Source organism: Hemicordylus capensis, chromosome 3 (assembly GCF_027244095.1).
Source record: "Hemicordylus capensis ecotype Gifberg chromosome 3, rHemCap1.1.pri, whole genome shotgun sequence".
In the NCBI taxonomy this organism is placed as follows: Eukaryota; Metazoa; Chordata; class Lepidosauria; order Squamata; family Cordylidae; genus Hemicordylus; species Hemicordylus capensis.
The window spans coordinates 139,959,616-139,986,771 of NC_069659.1; the positions used below are offsets into that span (position 1 = coordinate 139,959,616).

The 27,156-nt window shown below is 45.5% G+C and overlaps 1 protein-coding gene across 1 annotated transcript in view; it reads left to right on the forward strand.

Moving 5' to 3' along the window:
• Positions 1 to 20,614, forward strand: part of LOC128350514 (uncharacterized) — a 29,021-nt gene extending 8,407 nt beyond the window's left edge. Inside the window, exons 2-9 of the mRNA XM_053308933.1 lie at positions 4,310 to 4,361; positions 6,258 to 6,357; positions 9,669 to 9,720; positions 10,842 to 10,942; positions 14,089 to 14,139; positions 17,796 to 17,860; positions 20,049 to 20,131; positions 20,507 to 20,614. Coding sequence (XP_053164908.1) covers positions 4,310 to 4,361; positions 6,258 to 6,357; positions 9,669 to 9,720; positions 10,842 to 10,942; positions 14,089 to 14,139; positions 17,796 to 17,860; positions 20,049 to 20,121 — 494 coding nt within the window. The 3' untranslated portion in view covers positions 20,122 to 20,131; positions 20,507 to 20,614. The remainder of the gene's footprint in view (positions 1 to 4,309; positions 4,362 to 6,257; positions 6,358 to 9,668; positions 9,721 to 10,841; positions 10,943 to 14,088; positions 14,140 to 17,795; positions 17,861 to 20,048; positions 20,132 to 20,506) is intronic.
• Positions 20,615 to 27,156: the final 6,542 nt, after the last annotated feature.

Consider the following 27,156-nt stretch of genomic DNA (forward strand, 5'->3'; position numbering starts at 1 on the left):
ATTAACCTCTGGCTTAAATTATCCCTCAACTCTTGGGGCTTGGCCCCTCTGACACTTCAGGACAATTTTCAATCTTCCTGGAAAAGTTCTATGTGGGCTAAATTGCTGCTCTTGAGCTTTACACACACACACACACACACACACACACACACACACACGCTTGCTATGGACCGTGAACAAGCAAAAACAGTAATTAAACACAGATAATAGACACCGAGCGCCAATCTGACCTAGGTAGGGTTCCATCCTTCCTGTCCTCAGAAAAGCTCAGATACTCGGCCTCCCCTGCCATGTTCCTGTCACAGCTAGAAATCCCTAGCCACAGAAGAGCTGATACCCTTGCCCGTTGTTATGCCCTTCCCTCCGCTGTACTGGAAGGCAAATACAGAAAGATCTCAACTGCAGAAAGACTTTGTCCCTGTGACACTGGAGAGGTAGAAACCAAAGAACATGTGCTACTCTTTTGCCCCTTTTACAGAGGCATTCAAGTCAAGTACCCTGGCCACCCAAACCGTGTCTATACCTGTTTGCTGCTTTTCAGATGGAGACCTGGCCTTCAAAATAACTCTGCCAAGTTCTGCGTGGCAGCAAATAGGGTCCATCAGGACATGACTGCCCGGCCATTTCCTTGCATCACCTCTGCATAGTTTTAAACTGCTATTTTATAGTGTGTGTGTGTGTGTGTGTGTATGTGTGCGCGCGCGTGTGTTCCTATTTAGATACCTCATTTTATATACCTGTTTTAGAAATACAGCTCACACTGCCTTCCTATGAAGAAAGGTTGGCTTTTTCATTTGTAAACCAGTACATAATACATAGCTCCATCAACAACAGTTCTTTCTTTCAACATTGTCCATAGACTTTCATAGCAAATAAGAATGTAAAACATGAGGCACAAAACACTGAAAATGTTTCTGCCCCAAGTTCAAATATTATAGCAAACAAAACTACTTTAATTATTCTTTGACAGTTCAGCAATGGGGATACATATTACCAGTCAAAGCCAAATTCCATATCATATTAAATGCATCCTGTTAATACACTTGAAAACCGAAAGGCTACTTTTCTGTTATATATGTAGCAGGTAGAGATGTGCAAATCAATTGGAGTTTGAATCGGGATGATCTGGGCTTGAATTGGGGTGATTCAAACTCAAATCAAATCACCCTTAAGGGCCTGATTCGAGTTCAAATTAAATTGACCCTGATATGTCATTGAATAACTAAAATAGATTCGAGCACTTTTTTTTCCTTGGGAGAACTGGTCTACCAATTGGGGTTGGCAGGTAAACAAGTCCTCTGACGGGGGCCAACATGCCATGTCTGAGGAGGAGGGCTGTTCCTCCACGAGAGGTAGACCAGCCCTCTGCCTTGGACATAGTATTTCGGCCACCCTCAGAGGACTGGTCTACCTGTCAACCCCAAGTGGTAGACCAGCTCTCCACGGGGAAAAACAGCACTTGAATCACTCAAATCTGAGGTTGATTCATCAAAACAGCCGGCCAAGCCGGCTGTTTCAATGAATCAATTCAAGGATTTTGTTGTTTGATTCAAGCTTGAATTGAATTACCAAATCCAGTTTGTGCACATCTCTAGTAGCAGGGGGAAGCATAACTGTTCCTATTAAACTGCTTTCAGAGCTTTTGTTGAAAAGCAGAATATGGGGGGGGGGGGGAGAGAGAGAGAGAGAGAGAGTATACTCTTCCTTGCAATATGATTGCGACAAACTATTATTCTAAACTGTCCTCTGATTCTGTCACCTCAGCCTTTGCAACAGCAGCAGCCTTCCCTCTTCCTGAGAGCCACCTTGAGCTGCCCCTGCCCCCACAATATATTTGGGTACCGGAGGCAAGGTATGCCTCCTTCAGCCAGCCCCACTCCCTTGATGGGTTTGCAAGGATTGGCGGGGGGGGCTCCCAATCTGACTCTTTCAAAATGGAAGGAGGTTTTGAACGGTCTCCTCCCCTCTCCCAGTGCTGCTCTGACCAAAACACACAGGCTGCTGAGGTTTTTAGTGTGTGTGAAAAAGTGTGGGGCAGGAGAAGGAGCCACTCAGCTACGCACACTAGAAGTTTTTTCTTCATCAAATATGTGCGAGTGGAATAAGTACAGGCTGAGGCAGCATGCAGGACAAAGTGTGGGGCTGGGCAACAGCGTGCTGCTTGCTTCTGCAGTTAAAAACTAAACCAAAGCCAATACTGGGCTGAACCCAGGTTGCCCACTGAAGTTGAGGACTGTCCAGGTGCAAAGGGGACACATGGCCACCCTTCTTGATTACTGCTATTCTCACAAAAGCATACCATACTGCAAATGGCTAAAATGACATATTTTACTGGAGCAATTTGTGCTGCTGAAGTAGGATTTTATTATAATAATAGCTTAACCCGCGCAGAGCATCTGCGTGCTAGTACTTGAGTGCTCCCTCACCCGCTGCCACAGCCCCCCTCACCTCAAAGATCTCTCCATCCTTACCTGAGCCGCAGTCCTGCTCCTCCTCCTCCATACCGTTGCTTCCATCCCCCTCACCCCTCTTGGTCATGGCTGCAGTGTTGTGCCACCTATTGGCCAAGCTTCACCCCCCCATCCCCAGTGACCTCCCTCACCCAAGCCCCATTGCTGCTGCTCCCCACAGGAGCAGCAGTGGTGGTTGACCAGGCCCTTTCTCTCTGCTGCCACCACCATGACCACCGTTCCCCTCTGGCTGCTGACAGGCTCAGGCCCGTTCCTCGCCCTTCCTTCTCTCTCTCCTCTATTCGTCCATCTCTCTTTCTTCCCTTCCCTTCTTTTGTCTTTCTCTTTTTCTCTCTCCCTTTCTGAGTTAACAGATCTTGTTCATCTTGTTTCCTCATCTAATTTCCACAGAAACAGCCTCCTTCTCCTAAAGGGGCTCTTTCCTTCCTCACAACCCCTCTCTTTGCAGACCCCTGCCCACTATCCTTTTTAATATATAGATTATTCTCTCCTCTACAATCAAGAACATCTTCCGACCAGTAACAGTTGCATTCCAGTTGACCTTAACAATCACAGGTCAGGGGAGTATCCAGCAGGAAATTACAGGGGGTGCAACAGGAATCCCCCCCCTAAAAGATTCCACCCCCAATATAAAAAATATTGGGGCTTGGATTTTCTCTCTGTTGCAAATGCACTATGTTGGGGGTGTCAAGCTCAAATCTGGTGGTGGGCCAGATTAGATTCGGATGCACCTCTGGAGAGCCACAAACAGCCTTGCACCCACCTCACATCATCTTCTGTCTTCCTCCTCCTCTCTGCTCTTTCTCTCATTCCTTTTCTCTCCCCCGCCCCCACACCTTAAATTCACACAAAAAAGGGGTTGGAAAGGAATACTTTCCTCTGAAGAAAGACTCAAGACTTTAATTCAGAGCAGGGTGATAAGCAAGCAGGCACATAGGTAAGCAGTTCCAGTCTTGAAACAACACCACTCCCCCCCCAATAAACACTTGCAATTTCTCAAGATTAGGAATATAGGAAGCTTTTTACACTAAGTTTTTCACTAAAATACAGTCAGAGAAAGATTGTTTTTTATATTTATTTATTTATTTATTTAGTTAGTTAGTATTTTTAGAATAAATTCTGGACATACCTGCCAATACCAGATTTTGCATGGACAATCCTATCACTCTTCCTCTCTCCCTTAACCGAGGTGTTGCTAGGTACTTGAACGATCCAGGGCTTGGGCCCACAGCTTCCCCACATTTTGATAATTAAACCCTTTCATGCTCTCTTAAAGATATCCAACACTCTCCTCCCCACTAGTTTGCTTCATGCAAAAAAATGAATCTTTCCCTCCTGCATCAGATTTCTCCTGCAATCAATATGCACACAGTTGAGAACCAGTGTGGTGTAGTGATCAGAGTGTTAAGACTAGGATTGTGAGAACTGCATTCCCCATTCAGTCATGAAACTCACTGTGGGACTTTAGCTGAGACACTCTCTCTCTCCCCTCCAAACCTGGATGGTCAGGCCCCGTGGCTTCTCCCTGCCACCGCCACCATGGGGATGGGGGAGGCCTGCTCGGCTTACCTCCCACACCCCAGCCACACACATGGCAGCTAGAATTATTGACGTTTTCAGTGCTGTGGTTCCGCACTGTGAGGCAGTGGTGGCATGCTTCTGGGGAGGCTTTTTTTTTTTTAACTTGGAGGCCATGGGGGGGGTCCTCCAAAGTCCTTCAGGTCTGGGCACCAAAATTACCTAGGTGCACCCCTGGGGAGGATTTATTTCTAGAGAAGGAGATTAAATTCTGTCTACAGAGGATACTGCTTATGGAAACTTTATTTTCCCTTTTCTAGATGCTTCAGTTACAGCGGGAGGGGCACAGAGTGCAGAAGAAGCTCATAGCTGGTAATCAAGCACTTTAGTATGAAAATTAGATGCAAACAGGGTTCTGTTCCTAAGAATATAAGAATAGCCATGCAGAGGAAGATGGATTGTCCATCTGGTCTGCATCTTGTTTTCCACAGTGACTAGCCAGATGGTTCTGGAAAACCCTCAAGCAAGGCATAAGGGCAACAGTCCTTTCCTGTTGTTGCTGTGCAGCAACTGATATCACTCGCAACTACCTCTGAAGCTATCAAGGCTATCTAACCATTGATAGATCTATCCCCCAAAATTTATCCCTTTAAAATCACCTAAGCTACTAACCATCACCACATCATATGGCAGTGAATTTGATAAGTTAATTACATGGTGCAAGAAGAAATGAATTTTGTCTGTACCAAACAGCCAATCAGTTTCCTTGGGTGACTCAGAATTCTAGTTCGGTGGGAGACTAAACACAGCAGATTTATGAGGCTGCAGCATAGCTTTATATAAGGGTGTTGCAATAGTAACCCCTACTATGGAATTTCACCATGTATGAAATGATGGACCTGATGCAACTTTTCATGATGTAATTGGAAATGCACCAATGGTGGCTTTGAAAAAGGCTTCTGCTGTCTAAAAGCATGATTGCAAACCAAGCCTGGCCCAGTGCGCGTACACACACACACACACACACACTGGTGTCTGAGGCATGGTGCACAAATTGTGCCAACCACCCATTTCCCCCATTCTCCACCTACCTCGAGTGGTAGGTGGCTGGTGCCACTCATCCAACATTGACCTTTTCCTCCTGCTTGTCTGGTGACATATGGGAGAATCACTTCACCATAAGCACAGCAACCTAGTCTCTCTTGCATCAAAACCAAGTAAACTGTATAGCCTTACTGCCAAGAGTGAAGGACAATGTTTTGGAAAAAAAGAGAGTATTTTAGGAAGAAAAGCAGAATCACAAAATAAACATGGGAAGTTGCATACCTTGACAAACATTTTTCGGGAGATGGAATTATCTTATTAAGCTGTACAGGAGATATGAGAGGGGGCATTTGCATGGATTCCCATGAAATGTCCCATGAGCCCAAGCCTGGTCTGGCATTTTGACTGCTCTCTCTCTCTCTCTCTCTCTCTCTCTCTCACACACACACACACACACACACATACACACACACACAGAGTTACATCTGACCCTGCACTTAATGGTGAGATGCACTTACATCTGACCATTTCACACATTTAATTTGTAGGTGTGGATCTATAATTTTTTTTAAAGCATGTACCAAAAATGTATGGTGTGTGCATAACAAATTTGTATATGCAAATCCCATCCACTTGTCGGGCAGGAGTGACTGACTGCAGCTCCCTGTTGAACGTACATTTGGTGTCAAACCCATCTTTCCTGTGTCATGTATGAAAGCCTTAGACACTTGGTGGTGTATAGAGGAGCTAGGAGAAAGCGTCATCTCTCTGTTTTGCAAAGACCTGATTGCCTCACTTCAGTGCTTTCCACAGTGGGCACTTGAAGGGGTAGTTTAAATGCCTGTGACTTTCTCCTGGCAACAGACAAAAACATTATTTTCAGCCAGGCATTCTGGCAATCTGGGGTTCACTCAGTGCTTTACAAGATCCCCAGAGAAACAAGTGCTATCAACAGGGTTCGGTGAACACATCCAGTTCTACAACTAGTGCTGCATTTTCAATAATAGCTAACATTATCTGTGTTGTGCATACATATCTAAGCTGTCCAAAATTTAACAGTAAATAGTCAATGTTCTTTTTGTTCAAGTGTAAACTGAAGGATAGTTTAAACAATGTGAGAAGTGCTGCTAAAAACCCTTGCTATAAATTAAATGTTGTTTAATTCAGTTCTTCAGTCAGATCCCACTAATGTGTATATATGTGTTAATATTCCTCCCTGTATAGTCAAAAAGAGGTCAAGCAGAAAGCACTTGGCAACAGAAAACATAAAGATGGTGGTCATGACCAAGAAGCATCGGAAAGTGTGGACGCCAATAAAAAACTGGTCAGGAAACTCAAGAATTTTAAATACAACATCCAATACAGTTAGGCTTGTTGTTTGTAGTTCTCCCCCCCCCCAGCCCCCACAAAGGGCTGGCATCATTCTGCTTTTCATAACTATATAGTATTTGAATCATGTGTGAGAGTGTGGCTCAAAAAATCATGGCCTCTGATTATGAAAAGTGGAAAAATGTGTCTGGAGGAGGAGCAGGACCTCTGTGCTCACATCCTGAATAGTGTGGTGAACAAATAGATTGTTTGAACTGGGCAACTGGCTCAATGTGATTGAGGAATAAGAAGCCCCTAGGGCCTCAGCGGCTTCCTATCTGCCCCTCAGTTCTAGGCTCCTTCTCCTATTATGCACCTCAGTTGAGCACTCTTCCTGTGTCCACCCAGGCAATTTGGAGTGAGTTCTTAAGCTGCCCAACAGGAAGCTTCTGGTGGAACTTCTGCCCCAGTTCCCATGGTTGAGGAAGGCGTGAAAGGCACCCTTGACCGTCTCTCAGAGTGGATGGCTGAGGTGTATGAGAAGGGAGAGTCTATACACAAGTCTTTGTTGAAATTGCCACTAGGCAGGAGGCAGTAATGAGGTCTTTGCCTGTGTGCAGAGGCGCTCTTACTGCTGGACTTTGGGGCCGACGTCCAGGGCCTCCACACCCCATAGGGGCCCCCAAATCCTCTTTGGTCTGCCCTGAGCGGTGTGGTTTGTGCCCTCAAGAACCTATATGTTAAAAAATGATGCTTAACTTGCAGCGGGGAGGCCTCCAAGGCCTTTAGGTCCAGGCTCCAAAATTACCTAGGTGCTCCTCTGCCTGTGTGTCATCTCATGTGGAAGTCGGACAGAGAGCAGAGTCAATCTCCCTGGTCCCAACAAGTCCTTGTCCCAATAGAGTTCTGAAGGAGACATAAGAAGACACTCATATGGCACAGAAGTGAAGGTAACTACTTAAATGGCAATATCCATGCTTTCTGGAGCACAAGTGAGAATTGCAACCACACGTTCTCTTGGTTTAACCAAAGGTTTTTTGATATTTTTAGTATGAATCTCTATGGGGTATCCAAATCTTGTGAGCTTTGCTGAAACCAACCAGAAGTCAATTGCTACACTTGAACAAAGTGGGGACACATGTCCCGAGACCCCTAAGGCAAGGGAGTACTGGCTGGGTGATGGCTGGCTTTTTGTTCTCCTCCTCATACTTCTCTGAAGAAGCAGGAAATCCATCCTAATTGGAACTTTTAGAGCCTTTTTTTAAAAATGCAGAGTGATAATCCCAAACTCACCCTGCATCAAGGGCAGCTTGCCATGACTGAGGTAGGATTCCTTTCCCTTGTGCTCTTCTCACATCCCTGTGCATGGCATAAATCAGGGCTGCACAACTTCAGCCCTCCTGCAGATGCTGGACTACAGCTAGTGAGGTGGTTAGAATACTGGACAGGGACTAGGGAGACCCAAGTTCAAATCCCCACCCAGCCATGAAACTCACTAGATGACAATGGGCCAGTCACATATCTCTCAGCTTAACCTACCTCACAGGGTTGTTGTGAGGCTAAACATAACCATGTACACCACTTTGGGGTCCTTGGAGGAAGAGTGGGATATAAATGTAAAAAAATAAATAATCCCTGACTATTGACCATGTTGGCTGGGGAGGATGGGAGTTGTAGTCCAAAAACAGGGCCGGAGTGGTGCAGGCCTGGCATAAATGATGTACCCCATCTTCTTCTTGGATCTTAGCAATTCACCCAGAGGCATTATCTGTTTAAAATTATTTTTATTTCAATATTGTTTTATTCAGTGAAAAGGACTCTGCATGTGCACAGAGGCACTGTGCCTTTACATTCCTTTTGATTAACAGAATTAATGGAGGGTAATAAGTGGGGACAGTTCCTCAGCTTTTCCAGTGCTTGCCTCCTAGAATGCGGGGACCTCAGCCCTCTGCAATTATAGGCTGAAATACTGTCCCAATCATAGCAAACTGCCCCTATCGCAGCTGTGGGGTGATTTGGAGCAGTCACTTTAATGTTTTTATTCTGTTTGTACATGTTGGCTCCAAAACATTTGATTAGGGTGCATTTTCCACTGGAAATAATGTGGGTTGAGGCCTCTTTTGCCCTGAAGGCCCCTTGTGGAGAAGCTTTCAGTTTGGTGCACTTCCTGGTATGTATTTGAATGGGGCTTCCTGCTAGTTCTGTGTGCATCTGGTACATTCTTATATACAGAGAGATGTATGCCTCCCGATGTGACATGCTCCCTCATGAAGTAAAAGTCCCAGAATGCCTTGGTTCTTGCTCATATTTCCTGTGTGGAGGCAGGAGGCGTCTACAGAGTGTGGTCAGTGTCGGCCAGGCCTGAGGGTGGGCAAGCCAGGCAGTCACCCAAACCAGGATGCCCACTGAAAGGGGCACATCCTGCCCAAGCTGAGCTTGGTGGCTCACTGTTTGTTGTGCATACTGTCTGCAGTGAGCCAGGAGCAGGGAAGCAATGCCTTGAACTCTTTATTCAAAGTTCTACAGGTTGTTTGAGTACTAACCACTAGGAGAAGGTGGGGGGGGGGCACCATAGGCACTCCTCACCCAGGGCACTATTTACCCAAGAGCAAGCTGTGGCTGTAGCAGCTGATGCGCAGTAGGAGGGAGAGCCAAGCCCCATAATAATCAGTGGTGAGAGCCCAGGGTCTGTGAGAGCTCATGCTCCTCTTAGCATTTACGAGCCCTAGAACATAACTAGGGAGCCAGCGTGGTGTAGTGGTTAGAGTGCTGGGCTAGGACCGGGGAGACCCGAGTTCAAATCCCCATGGTGACTCTGGGCCAGCCACTTCTCTCTCAGCCTAACCTACTTCACAGGGTTGTTGTGAAAAGAGAAACTCAAGCATGTAGTAGACCGCTCTGGGCTCCTTGGAGGAAGAGCGGGATATAAATGTAATTATAATTATAACTGAGTTGGCGAGTTAGGCCTCTCTAGTCTTCAGAGGGCAAAAGAACTGAAGCTTAGATCCCTGTGAAAGGGAGCAGTGTCTAAACTTGTGCATAGTTAATACGCATACTGTCAAGTCTGGCCATAAATGCAAACTGGGCTGCCAGAAATGCAAGGCACTTAAACAAAGGGACCTAAGGATACTAAAAGACACCAATCAATCCTCCAATGCTTCAAAACTGATAAGGCCACATTTTTTTGGCAGTGGCAGACGGGCAGGGGGTGAGAGGTGCTACGTTACAAGTTTATACCAGGCCCGGAGAGAAATGATGTTAGGGCACTGCATCTTTCACAAATAATTGCTGAGCAGAGCACTAAACCAACTGCTTTTAAATCTGTAGGATGCAAAGACAGAAACTGGAATGGAAGAAATTTTCTTGGAGATAAAGGCAAGTACTTTCCCCAGGAAGAACTGCTCACCATCTTATTCTCCCGCCCCACTTCACACACACACCCCTGTCTTTGCTGCAGAAGTGTGAAGACATGGCACTAATATTCACTCACTCCTTTGCAAATAATATCACACATTCCCCATGCATGCAGATACTTTCACACACACATATGACACACACACAGAGAGACCCTCTGACTACACACAGCAGAAATGAATATCCACTTTATAACTGCTGTGGAATATATTACTGACAACTATTTGGTAAGTAGGAAATAGAAAACATGTTAAGTTATTCATTCATGTATTTTGCTAAGAAAAGTTGCCACATACACATACTGTTAGGAATGGGGAGCCAGTTTGGTAACAGCAACTGTGCACAGAATGGGGTCAACAATGGTACATTTTATGTCAAGATATTTCCATGCCAGTGCTATTCAAACAGCATACTACTACAAGTGTGTTCATTTGCACCAGTGCTTCATTTATGCACTATGGCTGAACATCTTCACCATAGTGAATAAATGGAGTCATATCTACTATTGCCCCATCCATATCATACTTTTGCCCACATTTGTGCCATCTGTTTTCTAGTAGCTTTCAAGATGCAGTGATAGAAATGAAGAGCATGGCTTTTCCTGGCTTAACAGCCCTGCTGTGCTCCACCAATTACATTGTTCTAAGTGTATTCATAATACCAATATAACAGATTGTGATGTAGTGCAGACTTAATGGTTATAGTGTGTGATCCAAAGCGCTTATTTGCTAGTATGAGAGAACACAACATTCTAAACAGTTCAAGGCTGGAGAAACAAGGTTCATTAAAGAAACTGGCCACATTCGAACATAATATGGAACCACCGTTGAATAGGCCTGTTGTTCCGCAGGCTTTATTTCCAAACTAGTATTTTTAAGCCCGTTATAATAACGGGTGCTAGCCCCCCCCTTTGTGTGTGTGTGTGTGTGTGTGTTTGTGTGGTTTTTTTAAAAAATCTCTCTGTCTCTCTCTCTCTCTATTTGTTTCTCACTTGCTCTTTGTCTTTGTTGTCCTCCGAGTTCCCCCCCTCCCCTCTCCCTTGTCCCTTTGTCTCTCATTTTTACCTCCTTTTGTTGACTTCTGAAGTGGGGGGCTTGCCTGGCTTGCCAGCCACACAGCAGGCTCATCTGGTGAGGGGCTACACACTCCACTTGGCTGTGGAAGCACTCCGGGGCAAAGAGACACAGGTGTGGTGGGGTTTGTTCCTTACGCTGTCGGTCAATAAACTGCTGTTCTCGATTTGTACAACCTGCCTGGAGCCTGCTTTTGTGTCAGTTGGGCGAAGAAAAGTCCTTAATTGAAGAGGGAGAGAGAAGCTCGCAAGCAGAGCTCCTCTCTCTGCAAAGCCTCTTCCTGAACTGGCACTTTGGGCACGAAGGACGCCTATTGGGTCCTTCGCGTCCATAGTGTCAGTTCGGGCAGAGCCTTTGCTCAGAGAGGAGCTCTGTTTGCGAGCTCCTCTCTCCCTCTTCAATTATGGACTTTTCTTGCCCAACTGACACAGGCCGGGGTAAGGTGGTTTCGGAAGTTGGGAGGGAGGGTAGGAGTTCGGCAGCAACGGCGGCGGCTGTTTTTTTTTTTAATGCTTTCTACAGTCTCCGCTCGGCCCCCAGTCCCGGCCTCCATCTCCCCGGCCCGATCTGCGTCTCCTCTTGCCAAGGCGGCGGCTCTGCCGCCGCCTTGGCCATTTCCCCCCACCGTCTCTTCTCCGGCTTCGTGGCGGCCGCTTGGCTGCTCCGCTGTTCGTTTTGGAAATGCCGCCCACGGATGTTTGGGTTCCGCCACCGCCTCTGTCTTCAAGTGGCTGCCGAAGCCGCATCTGTCCTCACTGCCTGCGGGTGATCTGGTCCCGCCGCCGCCTCTGTCTCCAAGCGGCTGCCGAAGCCGCATCTGCCCTCCCCGCGGCCGGACAGAGTCAAAAACATGGCCGTCTTTTGTCTGTCTCCGTTCTGCCTCGGCCGTCCTGCGCATGCGCTCCGCGCATCCCCAGAACGGCCCAGGGAGGCACAGACACACGCTTGGTGTCCGTCCACAGACGGACACCAAGCGTTTTGTTAGAGAGGATGCGGGGAATTGGAGCCTGGTGCAGTGATGAAACCGAGGGTTTGGAATTGGAACTCCAATCTGAACCCTTGGGTTGTAATGAGTTTCATTGCCACAACCCAAGGTTCCAGGCAGCCTGTGGTACCTCCAAATATGGAACCGCAGACTACTTCCCCTGGAACCAGAATTGAGGGAGGAAGCTCCTCCCTCAACTCTGGTGTGATTGGCTGTGCGGGCTGTCCTTCAGTAAAGAAGGAAGCCCACAAAGCCAGCTCCCCCTCCTCTCTGCAGTCTCACTGACTGCAAAGAGACTGCTCTCCAATATGTCCAAATCTGGACGGGAGAGCAAGGGTGGGGCAGACCTGCAGGTCCATTGGACCTGCAGTTCCGCATTACATGCAAATGCGGCCAGTGTTTGCCTGGTTTCGAAAATAGCCTTTGCTATATAAATTGTTCATACCTATTTGAAAAGAGGCAACTTTTCAAATGATGGCTCTTTTATATTTAGCTCAGTGCAGTATCTGTCCTGTGGCTGTTTCCTGGTGTTTCCTTTGAGTGTATGGGCTTTTAAAAAAGATTATGTGCCCTTTAGCACAGGAACCATTTTCTCATACCTTTTGCTATGTGAACTGCTTTGAGTTGTTGAAAAGAGGTCTATAACTATTTTAAATTATAATCTTACATTTATCTTTGTTTCCCCGCTTCCTTCCAAGAGCCAGACTATGCTACACTAAGTTGGACCTGTTTTTGCTATGTCTTTCTCAGCTGCTGTTGTCTTGGGCAGAATATGTTTTCCCTCCCCTCTAGGGGCCAACAAACCTCCCCTCCAAATCTCCATACTCCTTCTTTCCTTGCCTGCCCTCCCAAATCCTTGCAAAATATTTTTGAATGCTTACCCATTGCAAATATGAAAACCACAAACTTAGAGAGGTGAGGAAACTCGGAGAGGTTTAGACTGCTAAATTTGGAGAGGTAACGGAGCCTGGCTCACCTCGAATGGAGATGCCTTCATCTTCCAGGGCTTGGGAGGGACTGAATCTCAAATCGAGCATACACCAAATAGGAGGAAAGCTGGTCTTGTGGTAGTAAGCATGAATTGTCCCCTTTGCTAAGCAGGGTCCACCCTGGCTTGCAATTGAATGGGAGACTACATGTGAGCACTGTAAAATATTCCGCTTAGGGCAGTGGTTTATGGGGTTGGCCAGATGTTGCTGAACTACAACTCCCAGTATCCCCAGCCACAATTTATTAAGAGAGTTGTAGTTCAACAATATGGGAGCTGTAGTTCAACAATATCTGGCAAACATTAAGAACCACTGCCCTAGGGATGGGACTGCTCTGGGAAGAGCATCTGCATGCTTGCATGCAGAAGGTTCTAAGTTCCCTCCCTGGCAGCTCCAGTTAGGGCTGAGAGAGCCTCCTGCCTGCAACCTTGGAGAAGCCACTGCCAGTCTGTGAAGACAATATGGACCAATGGTCTGATTCGGTTTATGACAACTTCCTATGTTCCTACATTCCTACACTCAGACAGATGTAACAAAACATAATGGTTGTAGAATTTCTCTAGTTCCCACCTCTAGATCTATCCATACAATACAAACAAACATAACAAAAGTCTGTGGGGCTTAAGAACATAAGAAAAGTCTTGCTGGATCAGGCCCAAGGCCCATCTAGTCCAGCATCCTGCTTCACACAGTGGCCCACCAGCTGCCTCTGAGAGGCCCACAGGCAAGAGGCTGAGGGCTTGCCCCCTCTCCTACTGCTACTCCCCTGCAACTGGCTTCTCTAGTTTCCTCTCCCATTGGAGCCTAACCACACTCTACACGCCAACTGTGCACAACGTAAGCCCAACGACTAGTGTTGGGGTTTGTGATTATTTAGCAAAGCACCAAGGAAGCTACCACTCAGCCTGCTCTCCCTGCAAACCACCTCGAGGCGCCTAACTTTGCTCGTGTGAAGCACCTTGATGAATAGGCAGGGAGGGAGAGAGAGGTTTCCCTCTTCTCTCTAGGAGGAAAGGAAGAGGACTGACTCACTCTACAGGAAGTACCTGAGGAGTCAAGGCAGGGGTCCTAGAGTAGAGGCAAGCAGGGACAGGTAAGGAGACCCTCACTAATTACCTCTACTCCCAATGCCCCTAGTGGTCATTAGGATAGTTGGTGCAAAGATTGATGCACTGGGACTCCATCACCAACAACTAGGAAAACAGCTGTTGAGTGTTTGATATACTCATATGTGTGTAAAGATAACTTACAACTTTGCTGTCCCTTGTTTTCTGTGCCACTTACAGAAAGACTTGTCGTCATTTGTGGAGATTGACCTGAGAGACAAAGTTGAAGAGGTAAGCTTAAGCTGGTTACACATCCCTTCAGTATTATATTTCCAAGAAAGGCAGATGTGGGTGCAATGCACACATAGGAAAAACAGACCTCATTCTTCTTTCAGCTATGTTACATGATATATGATATGTAAATGTTACACCACATGCTTATGTTGTCTGCATGTAATGCGAATACAATTCCCATTTTAGATAATTTATTTTTAGTAACACTCACTGACCATGAGAAGTTTCTAGCTGAATTCAAAGCCTCTTGACATTTATAAACAAAAGTCTTGGAAATGTGTCAGGAGCTGATTGGGCTCTTTCTGTAGCATTCTCCATTTACTGATTGAATAGTAATCAGCAATGCTGGTGCTTGGGATGATTACATGCTTTCCCCTATGAAGAAATACTTAAGAAGTGAGTCTTTTAAATTTGGAAATGAAACAATTTTGGACAGTTTAATATAACATTATGAACAGTCCAGAGAAAATGAATTAAGATAAATTATTCTCTTGCGCAAAATGCACTCAGGGGGATCTGATGAATTTGTGCAAGAAAGGAAGTACTTTCTTTCTTGCACAGATTCATATCCTTCCTCACACAATGCATTATTTCTCACACAACATCATTATTCCTCACACAATGCATAATTAACTCATGGAGCTCATGATGACAAGATGTGCTACTTATGGCTACTAGCTCACTCAGGATGAGTTTAAAAAAAAACACAAACAGTTGAAATTCCTGAAGGAAGACTATCCCAGGAATATCTGGTTAGGTACTTTTGTAATAGATTGCTAGGCTTAATATTTGTTTGTTTGTTTATTTAACATGTTTATATATCGCCCAAAACCTACGGCTCTGGGATGTTTACAATAAAACAAAATAAATGACAACATAAGAACACAAGAACAGCCCTGCTGGATCAGGCACAAGGCCCATCTAGTCCAGCATCCTGTTTCGCACAGTGGCCCACAAGCAAGATGTATGTGCATGCACTCTCTCCTGCTGTTGCTCCCCTGCAACTGGTATTGAGACAGAAAAAGTTAAAACATTACAACAGTTTAAAAATTTAAAACAATGTTAAAACTATAAAAACAATATTTAATTAAAAGCCTGGGTGAACAAATGTGTCTTTAAAAACTTGTTTAAAGTTGTCAGAGATGGGGAGGCTCTTATTTCAGCAGGGAGTGCATTCCAAAGCTTCGGGGCAGTAGCAGAGAAGGCCTGTCTCCAACTAGCCACCAGATGAGCTGGTGGCAACTGCAGATGGACCTCTCCTGATGATCTCAATGGGCGGTGCAGTTCATAGCAAAGAAGACGTTCTCTTAAATATCTAGGGCCCAAGCCAGGGGCGTAACTATAATAGGGCAAGGGGAGACAGTTGTCTGGGGGCCCACTGCCTTGGGGGGGCCCCAGAGGCAAGTCACATGACTGACTCCCCCAGCCGCAAACCCTCCCAGGGTTCCTTTACTTGTATTCATCCTCCAAAATTGATGTGAGTGTTAAGACCTGACGCTACCAGAACAGCGTGTCTTTCTCTAGTACCATTAAATGACTTGCATCATCCACAATTTACAAAACCTTTAAAAAAATAATTTAGGATGATGTTCTATTGTGGCACATAGGTGTTATATATATATACTATATACTATACTATTCAGCCTCATTTACGATTTCTTTACTTTATGAGCTGAGCTTCAGTGAGGGGGGCGCATTTTAAAATCTTGTCTCTGGGCCCACTCCAACCTTGCTACGCCCCTGGCCCAAGCTATTTAGGGCTTTATAGGTTATAACCAGTACCTTGTATTTCGCCCAGTAACTTATCGGCAGCCAGTATATCTCTTTCAATACAGAAGTAATATGGTCTCTCCAAGATGACAAAGAGTCCAAACTGACTGCCACATTCTGGACCAACTGTAGTTTCTGGACTACATACAAAACAGCCCCACATAGCGTGCATTGCAGTAGTCCAACCTAGAGGTTACCAGCATATGTACCACTGTTCTGAGGTCATTTATTTCAAGAAATGGACACAGCTGGCATATCAGCCTAAGCTGGTAGAAAGCACTTCTGGCTACCGCCTCAACCTGGGACAACCAGAAGCACCCCCGGACTACATACCTGTTCCTTATGGGGAAGTGTGACCCTATCCAAGCAGGCAGACCAAACTCATCTCTCAAGTTCTAACCACACAAAATGAGTACATCTGCTTTATTTGGATTTAGTCTCAGTTTGTTATCCCTCATCCAGCCCATCACCACCTCCAGGCAGGCATTTAGGGAGGTTATGCATTCTCCTAATGATGTTGACATGGAGAAATAGATTATCCCTGTAAATAATAGGCCATTCGGCTGATCCAGCAGGACCATGATTCTATAATTAGGCTATTGTGTGGTCAGATGATTTTTCAAATAGTACTACTCACCAAATGGTATCATAGCATCAGCTCCATGAATTATTGATTTTATGGAGACTTGTGGCCCACTGCTGTATGCAAATCCCTCTGTCATCTTTAGATCAGATTTGTGTGTTCACACCTGCCTATATGTATGCCTTAGAAGAGTTCCCAAGCTTGGATTGCCCAGTGTTGTTGGGCTACAATTCCCAGCCTCCTCAGTCAAAATGGCCGCAGGCCATATTGTCATGGAATCTTGGGCCAGTTCATAGGAATGCTGGCTGCAATGTCAAGGTGGAGACACACCAAAAATGCCCTAACACTGACATTACTGCAGGATGAAAGGAGTTTGGGAGCATGTGTAGAGGGGATGATTTGGATTAACACCCTTCTCACATGATTAAAAGATTCCTGAAAATACGTTGGCACGTCCTGTAGTGATGTCAGGTTGGGCATGTGCCTAGTGCATCCCCACCTTGTTTGCAGGTTGGGGATCAGATTGCATCTGAACTGGCTGCCTGTTATGGAATTTTGTGTGTTATTTGTAGGAAGGAATGTATACAAATATTCCAAAACATGACACTACTGTACACTTTACTTTGTTCCATTCCACACCACAGTGATCCAATACTTTATAAGCACAAGCCATGTTACGCTAAACCCATCTCAATCCAGGTTGAATTATAGTAGCCTCAGATGGGGATGCAAACTCCTTTCTGTAACAGATGCCCTTTCATCATGATGCTTCCATCATGATGGGAATGTGTGTTCACATCAATTGCACATACAGATCTTCCTTGCTAAACTGGGATGAGCAATTTGCTGATGGGAAGAATGTGGTTTCTGAAAATGGTGTGTGTGTGTGTGTGTCCTATGATTTCTAATAAAATTGCTTAGTATTCTTGGCAGAGTGAGCCTGGAATCTGAAAGTCAAGTTAAATTGCCTCTGGTTCACATATCACCAGAAATAAAGCAGTGCACATAGACAGGAATTCTTTCAGTGGTGTTGAGCCAGAACCAAAAGTACTTTTCCATGACATACAAAGAGGACTGGACTAAATATGCCATTTGTCTAAAGCCTGCAGTGCAATCAAGCATGTTTTACGTTTTAATAGTTGTGCTGAGGTCACATGTTGTGAACCGGATGTGACCCTGGAGCAAATATTTTGAGCAAGAAGGTTCCCAGAAAAGAACTGCACTGGGTTTCGTTGTCATTGATTATTAGCTTGAAGCATTTAAAAAGAAATCACTATCTGTTAACATTTCTCCTGCTCAGAAAACTGAAGATGTTTTGGCAGAAGACAAACAGCGTGAAAATGAAAAGGAACCTCCTGAAACCATGTATGACCATGTTTTTATCTTTTGTGCAGAACACTGGTGGGAACGGCCTTGTTTTCTCAAGGCTGCAGTCCAGTGCAGTGAAGTGTGCTTTAACCCCAATCCAAAGCATGCTTGTTGGGAAGCGGTGCTTACTCCCTTGCAGCATGCATAGGACTGCAGGCAGCCTTAAGATTTGCTCTCTGACCCTGATGTTCACTCAGGGCCTTTTAATGCATTTTACGACGTTCAGCTGGCTACACAAAGAAAGTTGTTAACATTTATTTCATTTACAGAAAAATGTGCCATTCTGCTCCTGTAGTCCCCTGCCTCCACAATGAACCATTGCTAATCAGAAGACAGTGTAGACCAATGAACTTCATTGTAAGGCCCGGGCGCCAGTGATGGCCCCTGTCAATCCTCAGTGGGGCTCTCTAACTGTTTGTTGTGTTTGTGTGAAGCTTTGGCCAAAGCGGAATATTCTGCACAGTAGCGTTGGCATCACACAGAGATGACCATTCTCACCGCACAGTGCTGCGCTTTACCCAGCACCAGTGGGTAGCTCCTTCAAGGGAGACAGAGCCCTCTTTAGCCCCTGCACCATCTGGGAAGATGAGGCCCTTTCCAGTGCTTTCCTTCTACAGCTCTTAAGAGCTCTTCCAGTAATGAGAAAGGTACAATGCAGAGGTCAGCATAGTGGGAAGTGGCTGTCACATCGAGGGTTTTTTTTTGCCAAAGTGGCCCCCGCTTGAAAAATAGTGAAGATCACAGTTCCAGACTGTACCTGCTGAAATAATGCCACCTTATAATAACACCTCGTCTATCTGAGAACTATCTGGGAGAAAGACCAAAGCACAGAAATTGTCTCATTGACTGGAATCCTACAGAATTCCTTTTAGAGACTGTACAAAAATAGTTTTAAAGTGATGTCTGAACCAACAGCAACCCCAAAACTGGGGTGGGGTGGGGGGAAGAACATGTATGCAGAATGTTGGGCTCCTAAAGTTATTTTCCCCAAATTAATCCCTAGTATCAATCTACCATGTTGCACACCAGTGATATATACTGTACTGAACACTAGGTGGAGCTTTTCACATATGCTAACTGCTACTTCCTGTTTGTAGAGAAATAGGAGGGAGAAGGATCATTGCATGAAAGGCTTTAGTAGTACTTGTTTTGCCAGTCAGCATACTGACAGTTTCTACTGCATCTTATTCATTCACATGGATCCTATACATATTTACTAAGACGTAAGTAGTAATGACTCCCATGGGGCTTCCACCCAATTAATTATGCACAGGACTGCAATCTTGATTGGCCCTTTGCATGATTTTCTTAAGGGGGTCACTTAGAGTAGGTAATAGGAAACTATGGTTTCTAGCTATGAGAACAAGCCCTGGAGAGCTGTAAGCTTGCACACTTCCCTTTCCCTCTCCCCTTATTTCGGACATCAGAGGAGAACTGTCTGCTTTTGGTTTCAACTGAACTGCATGTCTGTGTTACATACAAACCTGAGTTTAGTTTAAGCCACAGTTAGTGAAAGCAAACCAGAAACAAACTGTGGTTTCAGATCCTGGTTTGTTAGCTTACCGTGGGTCAAGCTGGTTTGGGCATCTGATTTGACTCAGGTTTGTACTAAACAGCAGTGTATCTATTGTGCTATACATACCAGGTTTGTATGTAAAGGGGAAGTGTGGCCAAGTTGAAACAGAAAGCAAAAGCTTTCACTCACCTCTCACACACAAAAGAGGGGAGAAGAGAGATTGTGTCAGCCCAGGGCTCTCAGGCTCATTCTTGTAGTGGGAAACCATGGTTTAATTCCCATTCTATCTAAACACATCCTTAGATTAAAGGTCCCTTCAAATGTTCTCCACTCCACCAAGGTCCTCCAGAAGCCATATGTCATTATCCATAGACACCTTTTTACTCTTTCAAAATCCCTTGAACTGTCTTTTTAAAAATTCCTTTCGACCTTCCTTAGTGCTTGTTGGTTACCAGTTCCTTGCCATTATTTAGTCCTTATCTGATTCGCTTTCTGCCACCCACGTTGAAGAGCATTCTCAAACAGCTTGACTATAAGAAGACTCAGTCCCAGCCATGTCTTTATAGGTTCTGAAATGTACCGTGAAAGTTTCATCTAAGTGTATTTTCTTTATATACACTTGCCTCAAAATGTGCACAGTATATACCTGGTGATCTTTAAAATCTGCAGGCCTGAGAGCAGCTGGCTGTGCTGTTTTCCCATCTGGACGAAGCAAAAGAAGCGAAAAGAAAAAAATGAGTAGCCCCCAAAAGGTCAGTATCACCACTCTGATTGGATTTGGGGTATGAATACATGAGATATTTATAGGGACAGAAAAATGTTTCCCATCCAACTTGAATGCATCTTCCTTCTAGCCACAGTCCAAGACACACTGGCTGAATCCCATTAATGTCCCTGGACTTCAATGTACTTAGCTCTGTATTGGTTCTAGAGAGCGTGGCTCTTGACTCTTTCAAAGGTCTGTCCATGTATACAAGATGTTAGTTTTTGCAAAGGGTTCAGAAGAAAGGCAGAAAATGGCAGGTTGGGAATGATGCAAGTGGGTCAGATCAGCATGTACTGGGCAGGTGTTTTTGGAAGTATCTATTGTGCTATACTGATTATTCTACATGTCCTATCTCTCACAGGACCTTCCAGCTTTTTAAAATATGAGGCCCAATATGGGAATGAAGGGGACCAACAGGAAAAGGTTAGCTGAAGGATTAGCACTCAATAAACTCAAATCCAGAATTAGATTGCCTGTTTCTTCATTTTGTTAAAGTCCATAGGCTTCCAGTTTCTGCATGTTGATACAGATAGTGGGTTTGGAAACTAAACATGGTATGAAACTGTGAAAAGCATAGCAAAAAAACAAGCATTAATGAAGCAATCAACATTCTCAAAGTAATTTAGACAGCAATTGTGTTGGCCATGGACACATCCTAACAGGAGTAGGCATGTGTACATGTGAACCTATGAAGCGTTCTTACACTGAGTCAAACCACTAGTCCATATAGCCCAGTACTGCCAGCAATGGCTCCCCAAGATCTCAAGCAGATCCCTTTTCTAGCCCTACTCCCCAAGACCTGTTCTACATATGCAGTAGGATGCTGACATGGTAGAATGGACTGCACCACTTCAGACTGTAGGTGGGGGGAATCACATTTCCCAATATCCTCTTACATGAATAACTCCCTACAAACCAGCGCAAAACCAGCTCAGGGTGCAAAGGATTGGCTGGAACCATGAAGTACTATTTTGCTATTTCCAGTGAGGGTTTTTTATGTGTAGGCACATCCAAAAGTGGTGTGACCCAACTATAGTCTGAAGCATTAGAAGTCCATTCTATCACCTCATTCTGCTTTATGTATAGATCCAGCCTGAATTTTTTTAACTGGAGATGCCAGGAATTGAAACGGAGATCCTTTGCATGCAAAGGGAATGCTTACACCACAGAGCTATGTCTTTCCACTGTTGTGAAAATGGATTGGACATATCCCCCATCATAGGTCTGCATCATCTCTTCACTAGGCAAATCACAGAAGGATTGCTTAAGTAAACTGCCCGATTTGTGGGCACAAAACTCAGAGAAGGAAAGAGCTTTTCACAAAGCTGCATTAAGTACAAGGATTTTTAAAAATGGATCTTGTAGAGAGGATTACAAGAGAATCCTGCTCAAATCAGAGTTAAGTTCCATGCACTTTCACTGGAGTTTGGCATTTAAGCGGTATCTGTATCCTTTAAACTTAATTCTTATATCAACCATATACAACACAAGCATACTTCATTCAAATTCCACCCATTGGGCAACTTCTATAGGACCAAACTAGTTCAAAATCAAGTGCAGTGGCTTTCATAGGTCATAGATCAAGTTCAGATACTATAGGTATTCTTTATCAGATATCACACATCCTCATCACTGTCATATCGGAATGAGTTTTGTTAAATAAATAAATAAATAAATAAATATTAATAATAATATAATAATGCCCTTAAGAAATGCACCCTCTGTGGGTTGGGGGATCTTTTTACACCTTTTGTAAAAGGATCGATAACTGTTTTCAAAGGGGCGGGTTAGGGATGTGCACAAGCTGGTTTGGTGCCTCCTCTGGGAAGCGCAGAACTGGCTCGGGTGCTGGTATTCGAGCCGGCTCGCTGGGGCAAGGAGTGGTTTCCTTAAGGAGCCGGTTTCCTTAAGGAGCTCCTTACCTGCTCCTCCCCATCCCACTGCTTTTCTGGGTGCAGTGCCCGGACCCAACCAGCCACGTGTGGCTGCGGCACTGTGCTAACACTGTGTGGAGGCTGCAGGGAACAGCGCCACAGCCCTGCGTGGCCAGTTGGGGACTGGGTGCCATGCCCGGAAAAGCGGCGGGGCAGGGAGGAGCAGTTAAGGGGCTCTTTACTGGCTCCTGAAGGGAACCACTCCTTGCTGCGCCAGCCCGTGCACAAGCCATTCGTGCAAATCTCTAAGGTGGGTGCTGAAATGGAGTAATGCACATCCCATTCATAGTAATGCAGTGTGGATGGTTGTTATCCACTTCTGGCTGAGCATCTGAATGAGGATGTGGGCTGTCTGAGAACACTAGATGCATCACAGTCAGTGCTGGATTTGGGCGGTGGGGAGTCCCAGGCAAAGCCCTTCGCTGGCAAAGACTGCCGTTGTCTCCTGCTAACGGAGCAATGAGGCACCTTCTAAAGTGGCGATTCTCTTACATTTAGCAGAGGGAGATTGACTGGCCCTCTTCAGCCCCAGCACAGCCCCAGTGACTGTTACTGGTGTCTACTTTATATTTTCTTTTAGATTGTGAGTCCCTTTGGGACAGGGAGCCATCTTATTTTTATTTATTTTCTATGTAAACTGCTTTGAGCACTTTGTTAAAAAGTGGTATATAAAATGTGTAGTAGTAGTGGTAGTGGTGGTGAGCAGCAGTGGTAGTAGAGACTTCCCACTTTCAGCATTGCTGCCTATCGGTGGAGCAATGATGCCATTTGATACCTTTCCAAATGGCCCGGTGTCCTGATGTAGCACACTATGTTAGCAGGCCGGAGCACCTGGGAAATCTAAAAGGACACCACTGCTCCAGCTGCAAGCAGCAGCACTGAAAGTGAGGAGGAGCTGCTGCCCCCCACTGCCTGCTGAGCTTGCCAGGGCCCATTGTGGGAGGCTTATTGGGCAGCAGCATTTGGACCTCAGGCCTGAATAATAGGGCAGAATTCAACTCTGAAGAGCAGTTAGACCAGAGGAGCCGGCCCCAGTTCCAGCTCTAAGTCAGGGCTGTTAGTGGGGAGACTGGCCTCTTCCACACCACATACATCATGCTCACCCAGGGCAGTACAACACTTCTAGAGATGGGTCAGGAGGGCCTTAACAGAGTGGAGAAGAGCTAGACTTCAGACCGATCTCTGCTCTCCAGACAGGGAGGGAGAATCTGGGAGGGATAGTTTGAGCCTAAAGATATTTAAGACCTCATTCCATCTCTGGCCCTTGTCAGAGTAAGGAGCTCACTGCGAGCTATATAGGGGGCTGCAACCCCGACTGCCCTGCCCCACTTCAGGGATTCCTGATTTCAGGACAGGGCAAGCAGCAGCAGGAGGACACGCACTGTCCAATTTCAGTGCTGCCCCACCCAACTGGAGGGGTGGAGCCACTTTAAATGTACAGAGGCACAAGGACAAAGTGATTCACTTGGCTCAGCGAGTCAGTCTGACACCATCGTCTCCCTGTTCCTAAGAGGGCTTCATTCAGATGCCTCTGCATCCTCACGCAGGAAGTCATTTGGACTGGAGTAGGCAGCCACGGAGCAACTCCGCTAAGAGAGCTGCACCATCACTGCTGCTTCCCAAATCCATGAATGTGGGCAGAGGGCAGGGCCTCAGTTCTGGTCCCTCAGACAAGTGCCTAACTTAGCCGCCCTTTGACACTGGGCCTGGGATGCACGTCTTAACATCCACCCCCATCATACTCTAACTAGTCATCTGTAGTATGCAGGTTGGAGCAAACATCTTGTCGCCCTGGTGTGGCAATGAAACGCCTAGTGCCATGTGGCAAGGCGGGTTGCCTGAGCCATGGGGATGCATTCTCGCCTCTTTCTGGTCAGAGGGGGAGGGATTTGTTTGCATTCCATCCTATCCTCAGTGATGTCACGCAGCTAGACGTTTGCCATGTGATCACCACATTCGTTATGTGGTCCCTGACTGATTGGGACCTAACTGAGAGAAACCATTTTTTAAGGAGAAGGAAATTGTACTGAAGCAGCAGTAGGCCAGGGGGAAATTGCTAGGTAGACATGAAAGATTCATGGAAGAGTAGAAGGAGGGAGTGTTTTGCAGGCCATCCTCTCTAAAACACCACTATGTTACAACAATGCAATGCAGCACAAGTTTTAGACAATAGCAAATCTTTTGAGTATAGATGTGGAGAATACATTCCCCACCCCACCCCCAAAGTGTGAAGTGCAATATTTGTATCATTTCCTGACTGAATAGCAAGATATTGGTGGTTTCCCCTTTAAAATCTCATTTTCAGACCCTTTCTGTGCACTGCATATTTACTCTAGATACCAATATATAAATAGCCTTTACTGAATCAGTAACCATGGGAATTAATAGAGTTCACAGCTGGATTCCAAAACTGTCTGCTGTTCAAAGCAGTTCACTTTCAAATAACAAGAAGATTATTTTAAAGAGGATATGGATGGTGAATTTGACCATCCTTGCAGACATATCTTCCCATAGTTCCCACTCCCCTCCTTTAAACTCTTGAGTATGATCAGACAGTGCCAGACCTTTCCTGGTACACGCTGTCCTTTTGTCTGGCAACAACATGTATATCATCATTGGTGGTCACCAGAAACCTCAAGCCAGTAGTATTAAGTAGCCCCCTGGGTAGCAAGCCTGCTTCTGCTTTGCTGCCTGATTGTGTTAGAGCAGGGTAGCCAAATGATGCTCTGCAGCTGTTCTTGGACTACAATTCCCATTATCCTTGCTGCAATTTTGTGGCCGGGGATGATGGGAGTTGTAATCCAACAACAGCTGGAGATCCTCAAGTTAGCAAGCCCAGTATTAGAGTCCAAGTGAACTCATTCAAAGAGAGCTATATAAACGGGATTTATATGTGGGTCAGTGGTATACTGTAATTGTGAGTTCTTTGTCACAGAGTCCATCTGTTATTTGTTTATTTATTTATTTATTTATTTATTTATTTATTTATTTATTTATTTATTTATATACCGCCCTTCCAAAGTGGCTCGGGGCAGTTTACACTAAAATAAGAAATACATACCAATTAAAAAACAACAACAATTTTAAAGCAGATTAAAATTAACATTAGAACTAGATATTTTTTGTTGTAAGGATGGGCCTTTAAGGCTCTCCTGAAGGCTTCCAAGGAAGATAATCCTCTCATATTCATGGGGAGCATTTTCCACAACCACTATAATGTCGTTGATTCACAAACCTTGCTTTCCCTATACCAAGGGACAGCTGGGGGGGCCTAATTAGAAGAGGGCAAGCTTCCAGGGTACTGTGAATAAAGCACTGGACCTGAATCAGAGAAGGTTCATGTCTCTGTTTAGCCACGAAGCTCCCTGGCTGGCCTTGAGCAAATCACTCTAACCTCCATAGGAACATAGGAAGCTGCCATATACTGAGTCAGACCATTGGTCTATCTAGCTCAGTGTTGTCTTCACAGACTGGCAGCAACTTCTCCTTCTCAAGACTGCTGTGAGGATACTATGGGAGTGATCCACTGACACTCACCCCTGCCACTCTGTGTTCCCTGGAGGAACAGGCATGCTGATGTGGCAAATGAACAAAAATCTGTTTTCCACTACATTGCTATGGTATAGCTCTTGCACAATCTTAATTTGACAATAATGATTGTATTTTATTGGATTTGTAATTACTGTGACAGAAAAGCCAATACTGCTTGGTTAATGTGATTAAACAGCCCTTTATAAAGCTGAAGTAACACAGTAATAAACTTTCCATCCAAGCTTTAGTGGTTTACACGTTGTCCTTGTCGTCATCGTGTAACTTATGGAAAGCTGAATGCTAGGTTTTTGGCAAGAGCTCACACAGCTCAACAGAGACATCTGGTGGTCGAAGAAAAAACACTACAGAGCTGAAGTTAACACCTCTGATATGACTGGGAGCTGAAGATGGTGATGGTTTAAAGCATCTCTGCCTAATCCGCATATCTCTAAATAGTAGCTGGGGGGGCTGGTTTTTCAGTGGGGAAATGATGTGGGGAAGGGTTAAACATCCTTCATCCTGGTCTCATCTGGATCCCTCCCCACCCCCCACACATGTAGTGATGGAGCCCTTTCTCATGATCAGTGAGAAGGACTTGAGGGTGGGGAAGCCTGCTTGAACTTCCCTTCCCCGCAGATGACCACTCCGCCATTGCTGGCCCCCGGGAATCCCATAATGCACTGCACAACTACACAGTGGGTTGTGGAGCTTCCAGCAGGGGTGTATGGGTGCCTGTCACTGCCACAGCGCCGGCTGAAAGCAGCCAGTGCTGCACACGATGCCAACGAGGTGCAGTGGTTAGAGTGCTGGATTAGGACCGGGGAGACCCGAGTTCAAATCCCCATTCAGCCATGAAACTAGCTGGGTGACTCTGGGCCAGTCACTTCTCTCTCAGCCTAACCTACTTCACAGGGTTGTTATGAAAGAGAAACTCAGGTATGTAGTACACCGCTCTGGGCTCCTTGGAGGAAGAGCGGGATATAAATGTTTAAAAAATTAATAATAATAATAATAATAATAATAATAATAATAATAATAATAATAATAAATAATTGGCCAAGGGAGTGCTTGCTCCCTTAACTCTGTTGAAGAGGCTGGCTCCGCGGGCAGGCTTGCCACTGAGGCGCCACCAGCAGCCGGTCGGCTCCCACGGTGTCACACGCACTGCCAGGCTTGGCTGCCTTCGCCCGGTCTTGGCTGTGCGTGTGAACAGCCTCCGTATATGAAGCGGCCTTCTACTGAGTCAGGCTGTTGGTTCGACTAGATCCGCACTGTCTACACTGGCAGCAGCTCTTCAAAGTTTCAGGCAGGGATTGAACCTGGGACTCTCTGGATGCTGAGCCTGTGCTCTGCATCTGAGTTACAGCTTTTTGTAAAGAGAAAGCCACAGGGACCTCCAAGCAGGGGATGCATTGGCCCTTAGGGTGACGAGCTCCACACTTTCCATGGCAGGTACGCAATTGCTGCACATGCCTTAGTATCCCATCTTGTTTCCCACAGCAAACACAAGGTGCGGATGACATAGTGACATACATACCCCTGTGTT